Source organism: Thunnus albacares, chromosome 8 (assembly GCF_914725855.1).
Source record: "Thunnus albacares chromosome 8, fThuAlb1.1, whole genome shotgun sequence".
Lineage (NCBI taxonomy): Eukaryota > Metazoa > Chordata > Actinopteri > Scombriformes > Scombridae > Thunnus > Thunnus albacares.
Genome location: NC_058113.1, coordinates 19,525,684 through 19,542,592, shown reverse-complemented (window position 1 = coordinate 19,542,592; position 16,909 = coordinate 19,525,684). Strand labels below are relative to the sequence as shown.

General features: G+C 38.3%; 2 protein-coding genes and 2 non-coding genes across 5 annotated transcripts; 3 read left to right on the top strand and 1 right to left on the bottom strand.

The window, feature by feature from the left end:
- Positions 1-91: 91 nt before the first annotated feature.
- On the bottom strand, positions 92-5,813 carry rab13 (RAB13, member RAS oncogene family). The gene is made up of 8 exons (XM_044359879.1): positions 5,252-5,813; positions 4,433-4,493; positions 3,541-3,601; positions 3,308-3,385; positions 2,314-2,403; positions 1,972-2,037; positions 1,772-1,822; positions 92-1,658 (listed from the first exon to the last, which is right to left on the bottom strand). Exons 1-8 carry the CDS (start codon positions 5,373-5,375, stop codon positions 1,587-1,589), a joined length of 603 nt encoding a protein of 200 aa, XP_044215814.1. The 5' UTR covers positions 5,376-5,813; the 3' UTR covers positions 92-1,586.
- A 2,125-nt stretch (positions 5,814-7,938) lies between these two features.
- On the top strand, positions 7,939-13,468 carry rps27.2 (ribosomal protein S27). 2 transcript variants are annotated; one of them, XM_044359714.1, is made up of 4 exons: positions 7,939-8,040; positions 9,470-9,578; positions 10,156-10,266; positions 12,286-13,468. In XM_044359714.1, exons 1-4 carry the CDS (start codon positions 8,035-8,037, stop codon positions 12,312-12,314), a joined length of 255 nt encoding a protein of 84 aa, XP_044215649.1. In that variant the 5' UTR covers positions 7,939-8,034; the 3' UTR covers positions 12,315-13,468. The 2 variants fall into 2 exon arrangements, with proteins under 2 accessions (XP_044215649.1, XP_044215648.1); XM_044359713.1 differs by lacking the exon at positions 7,939-8,040 and adding an exon at positions 8,064-8,096.
- Positions 9,905-10,036, top strand: LOC122988273. Its single transcript, XR_006404759.1, has one exon. It is a non-coding gene; the product is annotated as a small nucleolar RNA SNORA13 (small nucleolar RNA).
- LOC122988265 lies at positions 11,351-11,482 on the top strand. Its single transcript, XR_006404751.1, has one exon. It is a non-coding gene; the product is annotated as a small nucleolar RNA SNORA13 (small nucleolar RNA).
- Positions 13,469-16,909: the final 3,441 nt, after the last annotated feature.

The following is a 16,909-nucleotide window of genomic DNA, read 5'->3' as shown; positions in this document are numbered from 1 at the left end:
GTCTACAAGCTACACTGTCCAGATAATCCAAGCTACATTCTCTGATTATTTCATTGTGCCAACAAAAAGTTTCAAACTACAACACAAGCACTATTTTTTTTTTTTACTGTTTTCAATTTTTATTCAGCAAGCATCAGGTCTGTAAACTACATACAAAGTCTTGTGGCAGGTCTACAGAGAATGTGAAAGAAACTTGAAAGACAAGATGTGGAAAATACAGTACGTCTGTGCAGAAAAAAAAGACTGTCAGGAGCAGATGAGCGGATGAGCAGATGATCACAGTAATTTTGAATGATCTGGAAATTGCTACAACAGGGAAACTGTCATGTTTGACATAGATAATGTGTGGCAGTGTTTAGTGGGAGAATTACCAGGCACTTCAGATAAAAGGCAAGACCCACTAAATCAATTCAAAATGCGGGACGTGTAACCGCTGCTGCTTCCCAGGCTCTCACATCCTGTCCATTCACTTGCTTTATCCATCATTCTTTCATCTCTCCACTCATCTTCTCATATTGCACTTATCTCTGTTCCTATCATCCACATTCTCAATCCCTTCATCTATTAAAACCAGGCTTGTTTACCACCAGTGTTTGTTTCGAGCTTGAACTCCATGCAGCATTTATTAGGGTGAAGAGAAGGTTTTCAGCTAGTCATGGGATGTGGTCAGGAACTTTTCATGATATATAGTCAGAATCTTTCGTATTTAATGGCATAGATTCTGATGGTAATGTATACTATTTAAACATCTCATCCGGGAAAGATATTTATGTGAAACTACACATGTGGGGAAAAAATGTGTCTCATATGACACTGCAGGAATAAGATGTCTACTTGTCTGTAAATCACTGGATTTAAAACAGTAAACTGACAAAAGTGAAGGTGCACTGCTAAAAAAAGGTGTTTTGAGACTTCTTAAACAGTCAGTTAACCAGTTCTGCTCAGTATTTAAACCATCTAACAAAACAAACATTTCGGGTTCAAGACTACAACCAGAAGTCTGCTGTGTTCTAGGTGAACCAAAACACTTTCCATCAAACTCCTCTTCTACCACTGAACTGTTTAAAGACCACTACTGTACTCTACCCAGACCAAAAAAAGATTAAAAATACCCAGATCTAATTCTTAAACAACACTGAACAGCACTGTTTCCGGTTGATAATGCGGTTGTAAGGCAGAGAAATAGTGTGCAGGGTGGAAATAGAAAATGTGTAGCTGAACTATAGGGAGGGGACTAGTTGATGAAATGCTGTGTCATAGTTTTAGAGACATCGAACACTCCACTTTGCAACATTTTCATGGCAGAAAAAAATGCTTGATGAATGATAAACTATGACCTCAGTCAAATTTCAGATCAAAGGAGGATCAATTATTTTTCTGGCAAAATACATTTTTTGGGGAACCACACTACAAACATTTGGAATACAGATAGTGTAGGTATAAAAACATACATTTGGCACCTGTATGTATTTGATATCTGAGCCCACCAGATGGAGACAGAAAACTTGCTGTATTTTTCCCCGGTAATACTGATGTGTTCTTTAACTTTAATGGCGACTCAATAGGTGTGCTGGTTGGTGTCACATCTAGAGGAGAACACATTTGGAAGATTTTTTCTCTGTAGTGCTGGTGATTTTCACCTCTCTGCCTGTGGGGCCCTGTCAAACAAAGAAAAAGAACATGACATGTACATTAAGGAGCCAACAAAGCTCCATAAAGGAGTAAACGATTCACTTTGATTCATATGATATGTCATTGTCTTCTGACTTACCGGTTTCTTGTTGGACTTCTGTAATATGTCACGTGCCAAAGCCAGAAACGACTACAGACAGAGATAAAGTGAGATGAAATGAAGGTTAAGATCTGCAGTATGTGTAGCATATTAACACATAACTACCAGAAGGTTACAGGTAAAGTTAAATGAGGTATGAAAACACTGTTTTTATTTTCAGTGGTTACGTTCCGGCTCACCTCCTCAACGTTAATGCTGGACTTTGCACTGGTCTCAAAGAACCTGATGCCATGATCCTTTGCCAGCTGTCAACAACAGACACAAGGTAGGTATAATAAAGACATCCTGCTTCTTATCTTAAGTAAATACAAAGCTGGTACATCAAAAATATGTGTAATACATGCTCCCTTCCACAGATAACCATTCCCTCTTATATTAAAATAGTAGGAAAAAGTCAACAAAGTGCCCACAATGGTACCACTGTTCACTGAATAATCTCTACTACTTTCATACTACTACTCCAAAATGAAAAATGATACAATAAATAGAGTACAATTAAGTTTCTGTTTGTCTCGTCTCACCTTTTCTCCTGTCTCCTTGGTAACTTTCCGCTTTGCTTCGATGTCGCACTTATTTCCTAGCAACATCTGACTGACCCCGGCTGATGCGTTCTGAGAAAGACAGGAATGCAATTAATCGATTAGGCCAAGTTGAACTGAGTTCACGTGGACTTAGACAAGAATGTTTGCTTCGCGGAAATGCACATTTAAGAAGATGAGATCAAAGGGAGGCAGAGAAGACTTCTTTACATCAAGTCTGAACTGAACAGCCAGTGAGATTCAGAGATAATCACAGCTGCTGCTCAGTGGGGGATAAATAGAAAATTAAATAAAAAAATAGGGTAACAACCATACAGGGTAGCTGGGCAATAACAATGGATCTGTATTTGTTTTGACACGTTCTAGATTTTCATAATAAACAATAATAATAGATAATAATAAAGATCTGTGATACAGATGTTTGCATACTTTTTCAGTTTTGGTCAGAATGTATCATAGTTGAATATGTAATTTGCATTCTGTGTATGAATACTTTCACATTTCCTAAAAAGTGATAAACAAAATAGGTCATGATTTTCTTTCTACAAACTATTCCAGTTAAAGGGTGAGTTCCCCTTTTGGTATCTAGTCATACTGAGAGTTGAGGTTTTCTTTGGGTTTTGTACTGCTGATCACACAAACAAGACATCTGAATACACCACCTTAGGCTGTGGGAAATTATAACGGGCATTTTTCACTATTTTCTGACAATTTATGGACAGAACAATCAATTACTCGAGAAAATTTAGAACAATTTCTTCTGTAAAAAGAAGCTGGTGGGGCAAAAGGGAAAATGTGGAAAACAGATTTGGGTGAACTGTCTCTTTTACCAGTGATGCAATGACTGATTCCAATAGCTTTGTTACTGCAGAGAGTTAAGACCCATACTCATGACTAATATGGATTCAACTGACTAAGCACTCTTTTTAAGTGTTTCCTGATTATCTTTGCTGTGGCTAAGTGGAAACAGTCTCACTTCTTTGATACTCTTCATCCAGTTCTGAATGTTTTCGAAAGACTTCTCATCTGTGATGTCGTACACCAGGATGATGCCCTGACAGAGAGAGAGAGAGAGAGAGAGAGAAAGAGAGAGAGAGAGAGAGAGGGGGGATTTAAGCAGTCAGTCAGAGGTACACAGAGCGCACAAAGGGAGCAATGATGTCAGCCTGATTATCCAGTCTGCTTGTTCTGCAGGCGTCCTGTGCTCACCATGGCTCCTCTGTAGTAGGCTGTCGTAATGGTCTTGAACCTCTCCTGCCCTGCTGTGTCCCTGCACAAAGCACACACATTCAAATCTAAAAAAACGTGCACTGATGCATGGACTTTAAAATACAAAAAAAAGTGGTCTAAAGAAAGTCTGAGATGCTTTTAATGTAAATCAATTAAAAAGACAGTATAGCATGAGAAAAAATGTCACTCTTATATGACATGAAGTGACTCTGGGTGGTGGCCATGTGTAATGAATATCTGGACATTAAACCCTGTCATAAAGTGCTGATTTGGAGAACAAGAGGGAGGTTCCTCCTTCCTCTCTGGCAGGCAGAGTGCAAAAGAACATGAGTTAAAGGACAAGCTCAATTTTTCAAGCACCAAAACAACAGTCAGGTGTCCATATGGACACTGAAAGAGGTTTTCCTCGCTGTAATCATTCCTCCTGTTCATACTGGCTGTTAAAAGATCTTCTTCAAATGTACTTTCATTGTAAGTGATAGAAGACAAAATCCAGAGTGTGTCCACACAGTCATTTTATGAAAAAATGTATTTACAGGTTTATCTGAGTCTAAGTGAGTCATATCAAGTGAATAACTTTCACATTTACAGTGTCTTTCGCATAAAATTCCCTCTTTGTGTTTGCTCGGACAGTGTTTTCCTGTTGAGCTGCGGTGGTAGTATTGTAAAAAAAAAAAAAGGGACTTTGGCACTTGAAAGATATCTGCTTGATTTGACTAATTTGGACGTGTTTCAATGTTCATTCTGGCACTGTTGTTTTAAGACAGACTTGAAAAACTGTGAGCCCATCCTTTAACGTGAATGTTATCTTCCTCATCAAATCACAAAGCAAGGCCTTTCCAGACAAGTCAGAGGAACTGTCATCTCTTACCAGACTTGTAGTTTCACTTTCTTTCCATCCACCTCAATGGTTTTTACTTTAAAGTCAATGCCTAGGAGACGACAAGAGGACAGGAAAAAGAGTTAAATACCTCAGATATGAACAAAAGACACACCCACCCAGGCACACACACATTGCTGAGTAGCATATATAGGTCACTCTCAGCTGGGTGGAGACTGATTCATAATCATTTCCACTGTGACCCCTCAGTGCTCTCTACTCCTTCTGCACACTGTATTCGGGTTTTGTTTTTTGCCTGGGTTTCCTGCTGGATGGACAAGCTGACAGACAGACGGACAGACAGACAGACAGACAGACAGATTGCAAGGGGCAGAAGAGAAGGGGGTTGTCCTGTGCAAAACTGTGCATGCCAGACAGCCAACCATTCTTCTGGGAAACGTAGAGATGGTAAAAGAGATAGGAATGAGGGTGGGTGGACCTTCTGAGAGCCAAGTGAGAAGAATGAGATCTGAGGGAGAGATGGGGGAGAGAGGGTCAGAGGGAAGAGACAGCACTCACATTCAACGAGGATGAGAAAAAAAGAAAAGAAAAAAAGCAAAGATAAGAGAAAGTTTGGGAAAAAGGGGAAGAAGAAGTGAAAGAACACAGGCTAGTTGAGGCATGAAAGCGGTCTGAGAAACCAGTTTGTACAGTGGCCCGTATCAAATAGAGGAAGAATGAAATGTCAGCATTCAACAAACATTTGTCTTACTCATATCCCCGAGTTACACGAGTAACAGAGAAGCCAATCATAAGCTGGCGCAGAAATGTCGCAGGCTATTAGGGAAACATTACTCTGTAACAACGTACCGATGGTTGAAATGTAAGTGGAGTTGAAATTGTCCTCAGCAAAGCGAATGATCAGACATGTTTTGCCCACTCCGCTGTCCCCGATGAGTAACAGTTTGAAGAGGAAATCATACTTTTTCGCCATGATTGGTGCTGTTCTTCAGAGTTGAAGCAGAACTCAAAGGGGGTAAAAGTTGTGGCTGGATCCTTTTCATCGACTCAAGGCTTTCACTCTTGATTACAATTTCCTCTGTGATTAAAATACAGCAGAGTTTTAAAAAAAAAAGTTGTAACGAGTGGATCCTCTTTTTCTTTTTTCCCCCTCACAGACTTGTCACCGGTAAATTCCGATCCCCCTCAGTGCGTCTGTGCTCTGTTTGGACAGAGCTGCTGGATAAAAAAAAATACACAAACATCCAAAGTTGACCAGTCCACTGCAGATCAGCGTTCATCACCAAAACTATTCACATGTTATTTTACTTTCAGCCAAGAGTCAGTGTCTCTCCGTTTACAAACATACCCGGGTGGCTACGTGTTTTTTCTGCCTCCCAAAAAAAAAAAAAAAAAAAAAAAAGTTGCTGTCGGCCCAGATCCCAGATCCGCTGAAAGGCTACGTAGAGTGGGAGTGCTTCATGGGAGTAACGGCGCAGACTTGCAGGCACGCAGCACCGACACTAGATGGCGCCGTTTGATCAGCTAAAGCAGCACTTTTTCACGTCTAGGACCCCTAAACTGACACAATTTTGACCACGGACCCCCGTTTAATAAGATTTTGTCCCAGGGTCCCCCATCTGGTAGGATTTTTGCTTTTAGGTGTTTTATTACAGAAAGTGTATGAAACCCATGGCCAAAATAGTCATACATTCTGTCATTGTGTAATTTATGGAAGGATTATAGTGAAAATAAATTATTCCCCTTTTTGCTGGAACCCCCTCAAGGACCTCTGAGGGTACCTGGACCTCACTTTGAGAAACACTGAGCTAAAGAATAACATTCCTATGATACACCTGAGGAGACAGTCAGTTTGTGGTACTCACAAAAATTATATACATTTTCTCACAGCAGTATCTGCTTTATTTAAAGTCCCCTTCCACTCAGAAAAATGTTTTTCTTCTTGTTCCTTCAGTTGGATGTTTGAGCTTCACTGTGCAGAATGATGTATGTGTAGAGTTTGACACTAGAAGGCTGTTTTCACACTCATCTGCTGAAAGTGGAAAGTTTCTCTGTGTTCAGTGAAAATCAGATTTTAAGGTGTGGGCCTATGAGCAGGATTTGTGACATCACAACTAGTATAAAGCCAATTCAGGTCCAATATTCAACATACACAAGTGTGATGTGGAGACTTGAAGCATAAACACTGAGAACAGACTTTACAGTGAAGTTGCAGTTAAACTTCTGAAATCAAATATATTTGCATATTTAAAGATTTTTAACAAGGGAGAAGGAGTAGATGTAATTTAAGGATTTTTAAGTAAATTACTACTTAATTTGCAGATGAAGAGTTTACATACAAAATATATAATTACCCATTAAACAAAAAAGATGATGCATTGTTATAGCTGGAAATATCCCACAGTATATAAAGCCTTTAAATTATTGTAGCTTCAACTAAAAATTTTCCAATAGCACAGGTTTCCAATGCATTACTTTTACTTTTAATACCTTGAGAATATTTTACTGAGTATGTACTTTTACCAAAATACAACTTTGGTTGCAGAAATTTTTACTTATAATGGAATGTTTTGTACATAGCTCTACTTTTATTTGAGGACCTGAGGACTCTACAACTGCTCACTAGTGACTTTTATCACTCACTACTACTACTCTTATCATACTTAAATTGGTTTTTTGATTCCATGTGACATCATATAATATCCCTGTACTTTTTCTGACGTAAAACGTGATTATTTCTTCAAAAACATTGTTATAGGATGTACAGCTGCCAGTTCTTTTCATTAAAATACTCTGAGCTTTAACGTTGGCTAATTGTTGGAGAGAGCTGTGTAGTTTTGTGTACTTTTACCAAGCATCTTTCTGCAGTGATAGCTGTTAATTACATCATAAAATCCCTGTCTGTGATGATGGAAACAAAAACACCAGTTAGCTCTGATATGTAAATGATTTACAGTACCGCGTCATCATTTCAGCCCTGAAGTTTCAGTCTAACCTGCGCCACCTACAGGCCAGGTAAGAAACATCTCAGCTCATTGTGACACTTCTGCCACCTGCAGGCAATCAATGTTAACTGCAGGCTTTAAAAATAAATCTGTAATTTTACATTTAAACATTATTCTAAAAGTAAGTCTTGTTTACCGAAGCATGTTGTGCTTTGAGTGCTGCATATACATTTTTAATTATAAATTTGTAGTTTTTAACAGGCTAACTGTAGTTTAATAGTAGAATAGTTCCTGACGAGCTCTTCTTCTCCAAACAAGCAAGACTTAAATGCTAAATAAATGATAAAAATATAAACAGATAACAAAAAATAACTATACAACTTTTCAAAAGTGGTGATTTAACCACAAGTTTTATCGATTATTTGAGTTCATCCACAATCCAGAAACGGGTGTAACACACTTATTAAAATACTTTTTAAAATACTTTATCAAATAGGTGGTTAATTATTTATTTATTTTATTTTATTTTTTACAGAATCACAGCATGAAAACACCATATATTTAAAAAAAACAACAAAAAAACATTTATGCCAGTAAGTTTCCCTCCCCGGGTGTTTGCTCATCAGCCAACAGTTTCCGGTTTATCGTCAGTGTGACTTTTTCCGGTCAGAGTCCAAACACGCAGACATGCCAGTAAGTAACATCACGGCTTTTACAGTCGCCATCGATCGATGAAAAGTGTTTTGACAGGGAGAATATAATGTGTTGTTAAATTGTGTTTTGTTTCTGATGTTTTCAACGTTTCGATGTCGCTGTTATTTAAATGTAAAGATCTGTGAGCGGACGTAACGTTAATATGGCGGAACACGTGTAGCGACAGCGGCGCACGTTGCTAGTCGGTACAAAAATATACAGTTATTTACACAATATACTGTTACATTTAACATCTGATGTTGTAGATGACTTCATGTCAGTATGGTGGTTATAGCTGGTCAAACCCGGCACCAGCTTCAACATAAAAACTGCGTATTTAATTAGAATTGGCTGCGTTGGTTATCAGTCACGTGTTCGTTTCTTTTGGAGGATCAAACTTTCCTAAATTAGACCTAAATAACGTTTTATCTTCTGTAATTAATCACTAAAAGATTCATGTGTAAATCTGCGCACAGATTCATATACAATAAATAAAACGTTTAACTATTATTATAAGTATTTTAAGTCTTATAATTGTATTTTTGAAAATGATATATTGTTAATTATATTATTGTATATAGTAGTGTAGTACAGTGTAGGGCTGGGCAATATTACAATATTTTTGACCAAACACCTCGATATCGGTATTGCGACAATATTGTAGGGATGACTATTGGTGCTTTCACAAAATACTTACACAAAGAGATTTTTGATAATCATCAGTAATGTAAATATAATGGCTAAGTGGGTAAAAGCAAATAATAGAACAACTAGAACAGTCTAAGTTCAGAAAATTACATCACTTTACTCTAATGCAGCCTTTAAAACCAGGAAATATTGATATAATATCGATATTTTTCCCAGCCCTACTATAATGAATGTAGTATAGTATATAGATGTTATATTAGCATATTAATAATTATATTATTACTATGTTAGTATTAATGATAAATTAGTAATACAATAGTATTATAATAGTTATACAGTTCATAATAGACTGCAAATCCGTAGGCATGGATTCATAAATCGAGCATGGTTTATAAACTGTGCACACATATTTCTAAACACATGGATCTTTCTTTTTTGTCAGCTGACCCCAGAAGGGCTCCAGAAATTACTTTAATAACTCTGGGAATATTTTGTCTTTCTTAATTTTACCATATTTACTTTAATTTTAAAGGTGTGTAGTAAATTGATTCTGACCTTTGTCTAGTGTTGTAAGATCGACATAAACTGAAAGTTGACTAAAACTGAAACTCATTATGTTAGAATAAACTGGAAGTTGACTAAAACTGAAACTCATTATATTGAAATAAACTGGAAGTTGACTAAAACTGAAACTCATTATGTTAGAATAATAGAAAACGCCCTGGATAAAATGAAAATATCAATATAGACTGACATTCATCTGTTGTCTGTTTCTTTTCAGCTTGCAAAGGATCTGCTGCATCCCAGCTCTGAGGATGAAAAGAGGAGACACAAGAAAAAACGTCTCGTCCAGAGTCCTAATTCATATTTTATGGATGTCAAATGTCCAGGTGAGTTTGTTTACGTAGCAAAGCCCCAGACTTTGATCATAATTGGCATCATAAACACTGGAACAAAGTAAAAAAATACATATTACAACTTTGTGATAAAGTAGTGGCATTTCATTTGAGTAAAAAGGAGACAATAATTATAGTCAACCATTACTTTTTATTTTTGATATTTTAATAGGCTACATTTTTTTTTTATACAGAATATACTTGATATTGAAATTTAAAATGAACCCTAAATGCAATTAAACCATAACTGAGTGTAATTCAGTTTTGATTTTGATCATTTTATGTGTAAAGGGTTTGAGTCCCTCTTCCGCATCTACATTTGCCTTTATGTGTTGCCCTTTCATTGCTTTCTTAGTGACAGGGGTGTCAAATAAGGCATACAGTGACACTTGTGGCTGTCTGTGAAGTGAGTTTTAACTGACTCGTTTTAACAAACCGCTGCAAGGACACAAATAATTGAGTACAGAAATGTTGGCAGGAGGCTGTTGTTCACTGTATCACAGTTTCACAGCTGTCCCATCCAATGATCTGTTTGTGTGTGTGTGTGTGTGTGTGCGTGCGCTGTTTGCAGGATGCTACAAGATCACCACAGTGTTCAGTCACGCTCAGACTGTAGTGCTTTGTGTCGGCTGTTCCACAGTCCTCTGCCAGCCTACAGGAGGGAAAGCTCGCCTGACAGAAGGTACAGAACACAGTTATATTCTGCATAGTGAAGAAAATTGTTAACCTTCGTCTTGTGTGTACACATGCATGTACTAATAATAGATAATTCATGACTTATAAGTGTACTGCCGTTTAATACCATATGACAAAAGGCATCACATGTCCCTGCACAAGCCCAAAAACTAAGACCCAAATCAGACCCTGACTGGTAACCTGACCTGAAACCAACCAAAGCTATTGATGTGTCCCATTTGCATACTAATCCATATTGTTTCTTGCAGGTGGTATGCAAGAAATCAACATACTTAACTGTTTAATACTAACAGACAATAATATACAATGGGGGACCTCAAAATTCCTGGAATTGTGAAACTGTCATTATAAATCTTTCAGTAGTACCTTTCTAATCCCCTTCAAAGTAGTCTCTTTGAAATGCGATACACTAATCCCGGCGCTTGTCCCATTCCTGTAAATATTTCCTGCAGTCATCTTTTGTCACCATGTACAGAGACTTCAGTGTTTCTACTTGGATGTCTTCCACCGTAGCATCTTCTTCATTTCAGTCACAATTTATGTATCACAAAGCTGTAGGCGCACACCCTACTCCCATGCTATCGATGGCTTTTTGGGTCCAGTAAATTAAACTTAAAGAAACGGCAAAACACTTTTCCAAAAACTATTTTTTTTGTTTTGTTTTCCGAGGTGTTTCAAGAGGATCCACAGTTGTTTTATTTTCCCTAATTTCCTATGTATCCTGCACTGTAGGAGAACAGTGTACATCAACAGTCAAACTTTAAGTGTTTTTGAGTATACTTAATTTTCTATACACTACATTCTTAAAACCAGTGTTGGTATGTAGTATGGATTTTGGACACAGCTTATATTTTTGTTGTAATTTTGTTTAAATGGACGCAGATAATAGACATATAAAGAGAAAAAAGAAAATCAAATTTTAAATGAGTTACATTGCAAAGTAATTAAACCTGAGCCCAGGCTCAAAGCCTTGTACAATAAACTTTCCCTAAACCTGGTGCTTTGTCAGGATCCGTTTGCGTCTGGTGGCAGAGCTTTACTGTACAATACACATGTGACACGTGAATATTTGCCTTTGTGTTGCCCTCTCATTGTATTCTTCATGAACAGGGTGTCAACTAAGGCATACATTGATTCTTGTGGTTGTGACAGAAATTCATCATCACTGATCCATTTCTACACAGTCAACTGCAAGCACAAATAAGATGTTTTTCAGTCACACAGACGTGATCGGACTTTGAACAATAAAGCAGGACATACCTAATCTGATACTTCTGATAAAGTTTGTGATAAAAGATCAAGTTCCTTCACCAGTCAGACTACATTGAATGAACTATGATACTCTTAATACAGTATGTTGGTGAATTGGTTTGAGCTGAAGGTTGAGGTTTGTTTTTACTGACACTCTCACTGTCCCACCCACCTACTCTACCCTGTGCTCTGCTGCCGTGGTAACCAAGGGCGCTCTGCTTTCTGTCACTATGGGTGCAGCAGCAACCTTTAGCGCTAACACCACACTTGTTTGGAAGTGATTCAGTTGTTGAAAAGGCAGGTAGCATCAGTTATAATGTTCTTTTATCAGTTATAGCCTTGTCAATGAGTCAGTTTATATGGCATTGGAGATTGTTTACAGGGTGCTACGTTTACTGAAATACTTTTCTGTAAATTCGACAAGAACATACACACACACTCAGTTGCCATTTTGTTAGGTACACCTGTCTAAAATGTAAAAGTTTAATACAACAAAATGTTTGCTCCATTTACACAATTGAGGTTGGGCAAAATATTAGAAACATGTCTCAGTATAATATTATACACACTAAAGCCTCCAAAATGACCATAAAGTCACTTCTCAAACAGTTTCAACAAAGTCTGAACATTTAGATAGTTGTGAATAAACTGGCAACTGTGTGTATAATATGTGTGTGTGTGTGTGTGTGTATGTATGTGTTTTTGGTAAATTTACTCCTAAGCTGAACTGCAATGTTTCTCCATCTTTCCCCAGGATGCTCATTCAGGAGGAAACAGCACTAGTTTGAGCAGAGATTGGTGTGACACAACTGAGAGAAATGAACCAGAACTTGATGGTCATCAAGTGACACTGCCATGGAGCGGAAGCAGCCAAAAGGGAATGGAGAGCGGGAAAACAAAAATCATGTAATATAAGAAGCCTATCTAAATGATAATAATGCACAGAGAAATACTTGGCCTTGTCAAGACCCCACCACATATTCATTTATGCTTCTCTGTTAATAAACTTAGGTTTTTTTGTTAAAATAATCTTGCATGTTTGCCATCTGGTTTGTTCTTTGTATGTCATGAAACTCCTTAGATGTCATTTGTCTGGTAAAAGACACTTGTCAACTTAGAAACCCTTTCAGGTGGAATGATATGTGAAAAAATCAGGGCATTTGAGGACACTGATATACACGTATATGTGGTTTCAATATGTTTTGAAGCAAGAGATTTGCATTTGTTTGCAGTGCGGTTCATCCTTCATTGATTTTAGCACAAACATCTAGAGGAAAGTGAGGGGATGAAATGAGCCTTGCAGATATTTTCCAACAGTTTCTCAGCACTCTATAGATTTATGCAAACTTCCTTTCATAAATATTGACCGGTTTTAGGAAAGGAGACACACTGTGGCTGAAAATGCAAATTACATCTAAGAAACAGTCTTTTTACTACAGAATTTTACTACGTTGACGCCACACTCTGCATAATTCAGTGTTGATTGATGTGTGTTTAGAGCTTGTAATAAATACAGACACTAAATATATATGTATCTGCCAAATAAATGCCGCAGTGAAGTCAACATTTTATTTAAGGAAGATGATGTCATCAGTGCCTGCTCCACAGGCGGCGGTGTCTGCACATGGCCCCGCTCTCAGATTCAGGGAAAGCCGTCGCTGGCTCTGCTTCTGTTTCCTGCTGCTTGTAAAACAAACACAGTGACGTGACAGCTTAAATGTCATCATAATGAACACTGAGGTTGTGAATTTACATCTGATTGCAAGCTTCCTGTGAAAACGAGATCGATTCTTGTTAAATTGCACAAAAATCTGTTGCTTGGAAGAAGTGGGAACTGTTACGAGGATTTCAATGAAATAATTGTGGGCATGTAGGCCATTTGCACACTAGTATGTGACAGAATTGAGTTGTACATTGAATAAAGAAATAAATCAGGAGAGAGTGATTCAGTGATACTTTTTACTTGTTGCTATGGTGACATTTTTTTGTGTCTTGCTTGTATACTGAAAAAGGCTTACAAATAAAATCTTGGTGAATGGGAATGTGTTTCTGATGTGTCTCCTGGTTACTGAATGACTAATACAGGATGATCATATATTCTACATAACTTCATATTTCATACTATGCTCTAGTGCTGCCACTGCAGGTCTAATTTACTCCATAGTTCTCATTCATACTTAAACGCCTTGTGATGGATTTACACCTTGGTACAGTATGTTCATACAACCATTTCTGGGTGGATGTATAATTTATATTCTTGTTTTCACTGTATTACTGCCCAAAATATTGGAAATGAAGGATAGGTGTTTTAGTGCAGCAATCAAACCTGAAGATTCGCAGTGAAAAGCAGACTTGCAAATAACTAAACGGTGGCCAACACTGCACATCCAGCAAACCAATATGGTCTATATGTGTTCAGGAAGTGAAGAAGTAGCTCTGCAACTACACAAGCTGTCTCATCTGGACACTAAATGATGATTAGCTGATTGGTTTTAATTTGTTTTTTGTATGCAGATAATTAAAATTGTGTTTCAACCTTTGAATTGGACCTGTGGACACTGACTGACACTGTTACAATGTGTGTCTGCTGAGTATAATTACACTGGTGGAGTGGAGACGGGGTCTGAACTCTGTCCAGGGAGATGGAGTCAGACATTGTCAGTGAAGAGCTGTTCTCTGTCTGTCAAGGGTCAGAAAGCACAATGTTCAGGCTGCTGCTTTGAAACTAAACCCAACAGGAAGCGAAACAGTGCTCACTGCATTGTCATGTCCAAAGTTAAATCCTTAAACTAGCCCAACACTTGTGAAACAGAAATCGATATCTGCGCACAGCTGCAGGTGCACACAGTCTTTTATCAATAACAATTTCTGTTGACACTCAGTATTGATGCTTAATTCGGAAGTGTCCAATGTAAAGTATTAATATTGGACAAATTAATTATAAGGACATAAGGAACACTGACAAAAGTAAAACAAAATAGATAAATTAACACAAAGTTGAGCTTTGGGGCGTAACAATTCAACAAAAGTGAAGCATTTTCTGTGTTTTCTAACTTCCATAAAAGGGGAGTCTTTGCCATAGAGAACGTATTTCTCTATTTGTCCAAACATGGAATTGATTCATCAAGATTAAAGATGCCCAGATTTCATGCTGTGTCACTGAATTTGCTTTGATGTGCTCATAAGACTTTAAACTGACTTTACGGCTCATTGAAGTTTTAAAAGGCTGCATCACAAATAATGTGGGTTTTTGTGTATATGTTTGTGTGGGACACACCTTGAGGGATGAGAGCACGTCCTTGATACCAATCACAGTGAGCCCGGCCCTGGGCTGGGGGCCAGTTAGAGACGGGGCCAACACGAAGCAGTGAAACGCCGGCAGGTAGGACAGCTTCTCAGGGACACCTGAGAGCAGTTGTGACAGAGAGGGGACTGACCCTGCAAAGAGGCCTAAGAGAGAAATGGTGAGAGGGATGGCAGAGAGCAGCTGGAAAACAGACCCCTCCTGAGGGCGGACAGACACTCGGCATCTGGACACACCTGCTGGTAATGAAAAAAAGAGGGAGAGTGCACATTGTACAGTGAAACCCTGCCAAGCAGAGGATTATAAAAGGGCTATTTATGTTTATTACTGATGTTGTGATCATAGTGTGGTGATCCTTTTAACACAAACTAGAATGTTAAGCTGTAGGTAGGGGACAATAAATTGCTCTGTCTCAGAGTGCAGCTTACTCTCTGTAGTCTTCTTCTGTGATAAATTACATGAAGCTGATCAAGAGCAATAGGAAAAGAAAAAACATATGGGCCAGCTACATGGTGTATGTAAGCAAAATGTATTGAGCTGTTTTTTTCTGGTCCTAACATGCTTTTAGTTTCTTGTAATACATGTATGACAAATGTGATGTGTAGGTTTGCACAAAGACAGATGCACCGAGTGTTTTCTCAGGTATATTCAGTTGATGTTTAATTTCTGTGATAGTGAATGGCCTCACTCTGACCCGGAGACACGACACATTCCCATAGACACATGGGCAATACACAGGTCAGAAAATCCATCAGTTACTTATGCATTTATCCATACATGCATACATTATCCTCACTTCCATATATTCCTCTAGCCTGTCATAGACCATCACAGTCCCACTCTGCCCTTAAACACGTAGTGAAACACCCAGCTGACCTGAGAGACAGTTTGGTTTTCTGTGCCATGGCCCTCCCATGCTGCACAGGGATGAAACCATGAAAAGAAGCACATCACACTAGAGAGTCCAAGAGTTAATGTACATTTACACACACACACACACTGACACACGCAGTGTTTTGTTTGTTTGCTTGAGTTTCTCCTTTGCCAAGGACAGAGCCATTACACATCATTAATATCCAGCGCACAATTAACTGACCTGAACACTGATGAGCAGGGGTCTGGCTGACCCCATGTGTCTCCATGGCAACAATCTCCAGCAGAGCAGAGTCAGTGTCTGTACCACTTGTCAGAGGCCCCTGGGAGTCTGCAGGGACAAGCCGTGTCCTGTCACACACTGACACAGTGCATGGTGCACAGGGCAGATGGCATCTCTGGTACACAAGACAACAACACACAGTGGTTATGACAGACTCTTGATTCCTGGCTAAAATGTATTTGCTACTGCTAGAGTATATTAAACTCTTCAGAAAAACTTGTTTTTGGTTTACAGGTAGACACAGGTAGGGAGTGAGTGTCATGGTCATGCAAGCAGATGCTTGTTGATATAAAACTTTAAACTCTGATTCAAGGAGAATCTTCCAACTCACTCTGTTGCCTGTATGCCATAAAAATGACACATACATAGCCACACACAGACAAACGCTTGCACACACATGGAATCTATTTAATATGAAGATTAAGAACAACTGAAAATTGGATTTAAAATAAAATATTAATGCCAAAATACGGGTGGTAATTGGATTGTAAAAACACCATTTGCAGCACTCTCACAGTTTAATTGCTTATTGTGTTGGTAATGACTTTGATGACTCAGGTTGATCTGTAGCACAATTAGCAGGTCATTTGCATTATCTCTCCATTTTTTCCACCTCTTTTTATTCTGAACAGTCTTTGCAATATGAGAAGATCCTGTTTACCATAAACTGTGGTGAACAGTCTCTTATTTTAGTAGGAAACACACAAACCTACAGATGTATGGACACATGAAATATGAGTAAAAATAACTGAGCTAGCTGAGACTGAAGGCAAGACAGACAGCAAAAAAAGATATTTTGGTTGGACAGGTTATACTTCTTCCATGTCTAGGTAGAAGAAGATAAATATGATGAAATATCAGTGTAAGTGTGTGTCCCTTGTGGGTTACATCGGGGAGGTTGTAGAGGTTTAGGGTGAG

Excerpts from the sequence above, each read along its gene's own strand:
- rps27.2 (XM_044359713.1), top strand. Across the intron at positions 9,579-10,155 it reads TATGGATGTCAAATGTCCAG|GATGCTACAAGATCACCACA; the intron begins GTGAGTTTGTTT and ends CGCTGTTTGCAG. Across the intron at positions 10,267-12,285 it reads GAAAGCTCGCCTGACAGAAG|GATGCTCATTCAGGAGGAAA; the intron begins GTACAGAACACA and ends ATCTTTCCCCAG.
- rab13 (XM_044359879.1), bottom strand. The coding sequence starts at position 5,375 with ATGGCGAAAAAGTATGATTTCCTCTTCAAACTGTTACTCATCGGGGAC. Across the intron at positions 2,404-3,307 it reads GGATGAAGAGTATCAAAGAA|AACGCATCAGCCGGGGTCAG; the intron begins GTGAGACTGTTT and ends TGTCTTTCTCAG. Across the intron at positions 1,823-1,971 it reads CCAGCATTAACGTTGAGGAG|TCGTTTCTGGCTTTGGCACG; the intron begins GTGAGCCGGAAC and ends CTCTGTCTGTAG.